Source organism: Drosophila obscura, unplaced genomic scaffold (genome assembly GCF_018151105.1).
Source record: "Drosophila obscura isolate BZ-5 IFL unplaced genomic scaffold, ASM1815110v1 contig_189, whole genome shotgun sequence".
In the NCBI taxonomy this organism is placed as follows: Eukaryota; Metazoa; Arthropoda; class Insecta; order Diptera; family Drosophilidae; genus Drosophila; species Drosophila obscura.
In genome coordinates this window covers 1,391,635-1,398,434 of record NW_024542777.1, presented here as the reverse complement: position 1 = coordinate 1,398,434, position 6,800 = coordinate 1,391,635, and the positions used below count along the sequence as shown (strand labels likewise).

Sequence of the window (6,800 nt, the reverse complement as noted above, 5' to 3'; positions counted from 1 at the left end):
AATTTTAATTTACTCAGGCAAAAGAGCGAGCGTTAACTCGGAGCACGAAGCACGAAGCCACACCCCCGGAACAAGTCAGAGAGGGATAGCGAGTGTGGCCGCCATGTTGGAGTTAAGTTTCTCTGAGAGAGAGTGAGTGTTCGTGCAGGGTCATTTTCCACCATAGCTTGTTGATTTTCGACTGTGTTCGGCATTTAATTGACTTTGCCGGGCCATAAAAATGTTGACTACTAAAACCTTAAATCTACTAAATAGCATACGTGCCCCCTCACTCGCCACGCTTCCACCCATAGGCTCACAGCCATCCCGCATCTTTGACTTTGATCTAAACAATTCAATATAAATATACATAAGCAAGACAGAAAACATGTCACAGTCTTTTCTTTTATCGCACTTAACAGATCTCAACAGAAAAAATTTAAAAAAAAAAAAGTTTTAAAACATAAACTGTGCACTGGAAAAAGTGCTAGGTTCAAAAAATTTAAATTAAATTTAGAAAGATATACAAAATATAATTTTCATGTATCTAATAATTTAAATTATTTATCAAATTTTTCTAGATATTTATTAAATTTGTGTTTTATTTTTTTAGTTTTTTTTTTATTAAAATATAAAATGAATTCATTACTAATTATTTCGTGCTATTTATATTATTTCATAATTTTTAATAAGTTCCAGCTATCCATTTTCTCTGCGTGTAAACTCAAATCATCGAAATATGTGAGCCCGAACCGAAAAGATTCACATTCCACTAAAAACTTGGTCAAAGATAACAAAACAAAACAACACAACACAAACCCTAACTGTGATTGATTTATTGTTTTATTGTGCCAAAAAAACTACAAATAAAAACGAAAATGAAAAACGGAGAAAAAGGCGAGAGGGAAATTACAATTTACAATAGCGATAAGCAGAGAATTGAGAATGCTGTATTCTGGCCCATACCTTGCTCTCTTAGTTTCTTTGAAAACTCAAATCAACTGAGACCCAGTCGGGTAATTAATAAATAATTTGTGAGATTTTTATTTTTTTTCACATGTGGGCCCTAAAACCTGAACTGAACTGAACTGAGACCAACTGGACAGTAAATAGCCATAGCTAAAGTCATGGCTTGGGGTTTATAGGCAGCGGGTCAGGTGGGGTATCGAATACTCTCACAGTTCATTAAACTGGAAACGGAGGAATAAGTTTGGGTCTTGGTCGTCCCAGGTATTTATGACTTTATTGTCCGAAGACGTCCATAGAAAACAATGATAGTAATAATTCTTCTTAAAGACAAAACTTAATTCCAGAAACAAGTATTTCAAAGTTTGAGGAAGCTAAGAGAAGCTTGACCTTAATGATGCTAGTCTGAAAAGCTTAAATTAAAGTCAATCTTCCAGTATACTCATTGTATGTATGTACATACATATATCTAAGGAAACCAAACTTGCCGAATTAAAAAAACTCAGAAACCTCAAATCAATGCCTTACCAAGCAAGACCCACTTCTCAAGAAACCCCTAACAACACTTGGTCAGTAATCCGTTTCTAAATTTGAATTTTCCATTGGCCACAAAACAGCTGCGACTCCCCCAACCATAATCCAACTGCTGACCAATCTGTGTATACATATACAACACAATTTTCATTTCACACCTATTCTAAATATCCTGTCATATTTGCTTACTGTTATTATTATTATTATGATTATAATTCGTTTTGAAAATAGAACTGGGGCGACTGCAGAAGACGATGCCGGAGAAAGCCCCAGCTGGGACACATGTGAGACCGCATTGAAAAATACTCGTATATATGCAGCTTTTTCTGTCCCGTATTGGTCAGCAAAAGAAGTCTCAACATTTGGCACACAATTTGCATTATTTGAGATTGGTTTTTTTTTGTTGCAAAGTTAAGTCGGGTTGATGTATGTCAAAGATACGTGCGCGTGTTAGAATCAGGTCTAATTTAATATCTATAAATCCCCGGCTATGACAGCAACGACCCAATGGGCCAAAGGTGGCACAGAAAAAAGGGTTATCATCGGTCGAGGGTTGCTTATCAACGTGGCAAATTGATTTCGGCTCGTTATGCGGTCACTTGGGTACATTTTTTGGTCAGAATTGTAAACCCGAAATTGGCCAAACGTGCGTTACAAATTAATGTTTGTTCGGGATTTTGTTTCACTTCCTTTTTTGCGTTATTATTTTTTTATTTATCTTACGTTTTGTTTTTTGCAAACAAGCCATAAACCCTTTTATACTTCAACAGGATGTGCCGCCTGATGCCGAGTTATGTGGTGCAAATGCCGTGGGTGTTTTGGGGTGGCTATCGTTTTATTGGTCATGCAATCAATATGGTATTAGTTGGGCTTGTCATTCACTGACATCGATATGGGTTATTGATATTGATAGGGAGATGACTTGGTGGCAGTGTAGGGAAGGAACGTCATTGTTAGCGAATCGGTGTTTTAACGGATTGATTATTTAATTTTAAATCCACAAGGGATTCGGATATAAAGATTATCCATATATTTTTCTTATCTTATTCGAAGCTTCTTTTTCGTCTTTCAATTATTATTCTACGTCATATTGTATCATAAATGCTCTACTATACTCCACCGCCAAGACAGACTTGTCATATGTTTTATTGCATACTACACGCTCTCACGTCAGGTTAGAAAATGTCGCCTTTGATTGCTTTCCTATTTGTTTACATTTTCAGGCTATTCGCAAGCGAAAGAGTGAAAGAGAAAAGGAGACAGGGAGACAGGGAGGGCGAAGCTGAAGCAAGGGAGATAAAGGACGTGCATGGCATATCAAAAAATCGAAAATGCCCGACACATGTTTCAATCATTTTCCATTTTTATTTATTGTCAGCATTTATTCTGCTGACACTTTTCTATCTCCTTTGCTTCACGCTTCCACCCTCTTATCTGGTCGTGTATTTTTGCTCTTTTTGTATTTGTGCTCACAAAACAATTTGCAAATTGCTTCCAAAATCTTTGCCTGATGCCAAGTGCTAGTCTTCTAATGAATCAAAGAATGTAAATTTATCTGCAGAATGCTTTTCTGACGCAGTAATTAAAGAAAAGTTATGCCAACTGTTAATCAGCTTGGAGCACTGGCAGCTGCAGGAGTCTCATTTCTTAAACATGACTCAATAAATTTTCGATCGGGGTAGTGGGCAGAGCATCGCAACATTGTACAAAAATCCATTGGGTATGCGAACTTTGTACAAGAAAAGTTTCCTCTGACGAAAACGTTTGATGTTCCTCAAGATTATTTATATTTTAAATTCCAACATCATTAAACCGCGTTCCGCAGAGCTGCCAATTTACGTGTAAAGCATGCAGGCAAGGACTGATGTGGATCTGTCCACTTCCTGGCCCTCCCCCAATTGCCAGTGACTCCTCCTTGAATTCTCCTCTCTACTTCTCTCCTCTGACCATTGCACATTGTTGCTCATGCAATTTCAATTACGTTTGCTGTCGATTTTCGAATACGTTTCGGCGTTTCAATTTGATTTGCAAACCCCCCTTGGCAATCTTACCCCAAGCTCTCCCATGCTTCAACCCCACACTTTTCGTTATTCCCTTTCCATTTATCCCCAATATCCCATCCACTGCCCCCGCCCCGATCCTCTTGATTTCAATTAAACTGAGTTGCCTTTGTCGCTGACGCTTTTCGACGTGTCACAAATGCAGCATTTCGCTTTTCGGTTTGCCGGTTCCCCTTCAGCCCCACCCTCATCTCTTCCCCCACTTCCACCACACTTTTCTGTACACTCTACTCCTTCCCTCTCCCGACAACATCCAGCTTCCAAGTTTATTTGCTTGTTTTTCTTCTGTAGACTGCTGCTGCTTCTTGCCATTTAATTGTTTTCCTTCGTTTTTCATTTTGTGATTTCCTCTTTGGCGCTTGCTTTCCCTCTCCTGAGCTGCCATACTTGACCACTTGCATTTTATGGCGACGCGGAAAAGATGTTTTCCCCTTCAAAATGGGAAGCCAACCATTTCGATGTCGCTGGTGTGGGAAAAGCCATGTTGTTGATGATACTAAGATGGTGTTGGTGGGCCTGGTCGATGGTTCAGGTACAGTGGATCGAAGCTTCTGCTATCTTGTCAAAAGCTGGATTAGTTGTATACGGACTATATCAAATGTTGTTAATATTTATCCTACAACCATTTTAATATACATTTTGGTATCCTCATTGCTTCAATCTACTGATTCCTTAATATTTCTAGATATATCCCATGATAGTCCCTTAATTTTAATGAAATAAATTACATATGGTTATACCAGATCCAATACTTTCCTTCGTCAACCATTCAACTCCACAGTCTCTTTCTCCACTGTGCGACGCATTCCATTCCCCCGCAAACTGTACACAAATCGCAGCCAATCGGGCGCTTTGCAATCACCAATCAACCTACACAAATAAAAAGCAATGCGCTGCTTGTTTAAAACAAAGAAAATTGCCATTGTAAATAAAATAAAAAATATAAAAAAATATAAAAAATGAAAGGAAATCAAAGAAGTACCAAATTGAGAGAACAAGGAGGAATTGAACACAAAAGAGCCAAGAATAAAGTTTTTCAAAAGCGATAAAAACGAAATGTCGCATATTTTTATGACATTTTCCGCCACTACAAGCTGAGAGAAAGAAACCGTGGTAAGGTGAGAGAAGGGAGGGTTTCGAATCCGGCAAAAAAAACCCCTCCCTAAATATTGGCGCAAATTGAATTTGTACAGCAGCAAACAGAGGAAAAAATCTCTAATAAAAAACGTTAAAAAATTCGTCGTGCGCATATTTTTGACTTTTACTTTGCCATTGCTAGTGAAGAGCTCAACAAAATTGAATTAGTTTTGCCTAGATATAGCCATGGACACGGCCAGGACTCCTCCTGATTCCATAAATGCTCAGTAGTCACACAACATCAGTTGGAGGGTCTCGTTCACGCCGTTCTTGGTGAGAGCCTCGGAGATGCCAGCTAGAGCCTCCTTGCTCGGCTTCTTCTCCGCCGTGTACGTGTTGATCAGCTCTTCGCGGGCAAAGGAACAGTTCAAGCCGAGCTGGGAATAGTTTTCATGCGCAAACTCACCCACATGGGACTTCGTAGCTTTCGAATAGTTGCATATGTAGATGACCACGTACTGCTTGTGGTCCGTGCCCAATATAATATACGGAAGCTTCACATTCTTGGGCGGCCAGGCTACAGCTAAGCAGAAATTGACTGGGGTAGGGGGTTTATTGGCATCCTGCTCAGCAAACACATCCAGGTACATGGAACGATGCACCATAGTGCCCTTGTAGGAGCTCTGCGTGAATATATAGTACATTATACATATGAAGATCGTATTTGTATATTTTTTCCAACTAACGTATTCTACTGTGTGCTTCAGCTGTCGACAGGGTCCTGGCTGTGGAGCATAAACCCCATTAGATGCAAACATGGCCAGGATAACCAACAATATGAAACTAAGCGAACTGTTCTTGCATCGTTTGGTAGCTTTGTTTTGTAGCATTGCCTCTTTCCAACTGTAGGAATTGTATGCGACCATGGGCTTTCATCAGTTTGCATGTAAGCGAAACTAATGAAGTTTTCTGGGCAATTACCTTGACTTGACCTTTTAGATACAACAATTCGACACTTATAATGAATATTTACTACATGCTGTATCAATTCAACCGTTTTACAACCTTGCCCCGGGCGCAAATTTTCAATCTTGGTAAACAGTGAAGAAACCTCACATTATAAGTATAGTGCATAGATTTCTAGCTTGTATCAATAGGGTACACCAAGTCTATCGAATCTACGAGTATATAACTTCAAGCTGTAGCATTGGGTTTAATTCATTTGTTATAGCTTGACAGAAATGAGAGCGTAAACTGACTAAAACAACAGTTGAAGTACCCAGTATAAGAAATCAAAATAACTTACGAGCATTGAAGGAATGGCTCAATGCATTCCCGTGCCAAAGCGAGTCGGAAGAGCCAAAGTTTTGATATAGCATGTCTTCAGTTGATAGGGAGTGGAAGAGTTTTGGAAAACTGAAATGAGATCGGGGTCCTTAGATCCCCATCGGAAATCTGTCTGTGCAGAAAAAGGAGTTGGCGATTGGTATAGCAGGTCGGCTACGTAGTGATTTTCGAGATAATCATTTGATGATTTTTTGTTCAATATAATCCAACTACGAGTAAAATTGTGGTAATGCCAATGATAGAAAACAATAAATATATAAAATACAACCTAAGTAATTAAGTATGACGAACAGATAGAAGTACCATAGAATAATCTATTAAAATTCAAAGAGGTCCTCTGCCAATTAATCATAGATAAACACCTTGGCCTTCTCTTTACATCTCTTATCCATTAACCCACATACATAGTACATACATATATCATTATCAAATGGCTTTCATTGCCACTTTGGCGCTTGAGGTCTACGAAACGTTGCCAACTATTACAAGTTCTTTGACTTGGCATAATTCACAGCTCGATAGATGCGCCATATTTCCCTCAGCCAGCATTAGACCAGCTCAATCCACACTAAAACACAAATCATAATTCTGATGTTTTATAGAGATAAAGTAATGCGGCTGCTCCCTAAATGGATTTACCCCAGCATTTGCCAAGTTTATGAAAAATAATCCTACAGACAATATGAGGAACAGCAGAAAGGGGGAATTTTTAAGATATGTATTTATGTACAGATGTACATACATATGTATATACCATACACATCCATATATCTATCAGCGTGTGGCTGGCGTATAAAGTGCTTTTGAAGCGAACCCATCCCAACGAGTTGATGTCTT

At 38.8% G+C, this 6,800-nt stretch overlaps 1 protein-coding gene across 1 annotated transcript; it reads right to left on the bottom strand.

Annotated features, from left to right (window-relative positions):
* Positions 1 to 4,775: 4,775 nt before the first annotated feature.
* Positions 4,776 to 5,527, bottom strand: LOC111066749. The gene is made up of 3 exons (XM_022355583.2): positions 5,363 to 5,527; positions 5,083 to 5,299; positions 4,776 to 5,022 (listed from the first exon to the last, which is right to left on the bottom strand). Exons 1-3 carry the CDS (start codon positions 5,504 to 5,506, stop codon positions 4,901 to 4,903), a joined length of 483 nt encoding a protein of 160 aa, XP_022211275.1. The 5' UTR covers positions 5,507 to 5,527; the 3' UTR covers positions 4,776 to 4,900.
* Between the last annotated feature and the right edge of the window lie 1,273 nt (positions 5,528 to 6,800).

Excerpts from the sequence above, each read along its gene's own strand:
- LOC111066749 (XM_022355583.2), bottom strand. The coding sequence starts at position 5,506 with ATGCTACAAAACAAAGCTACCAAACGATGCAAGAACAGTTCGCTTAGT. Across the intron at positions 5,300-5,362 it reads TGAAGCACACAGTAGAATAC|AGCTCCTACAAGGGCACTAT; the intron begins GTTAGTTGGAAA and ends ATATTCACGCAG. Across the intron at positions 5,023-5,082 it reads AGCTACGAAGTCCCATGTGG|AGCTGATCAACACGTACACG; the intron begins GTGAGTTTGCGC and ends TTGCCCGCGAAG.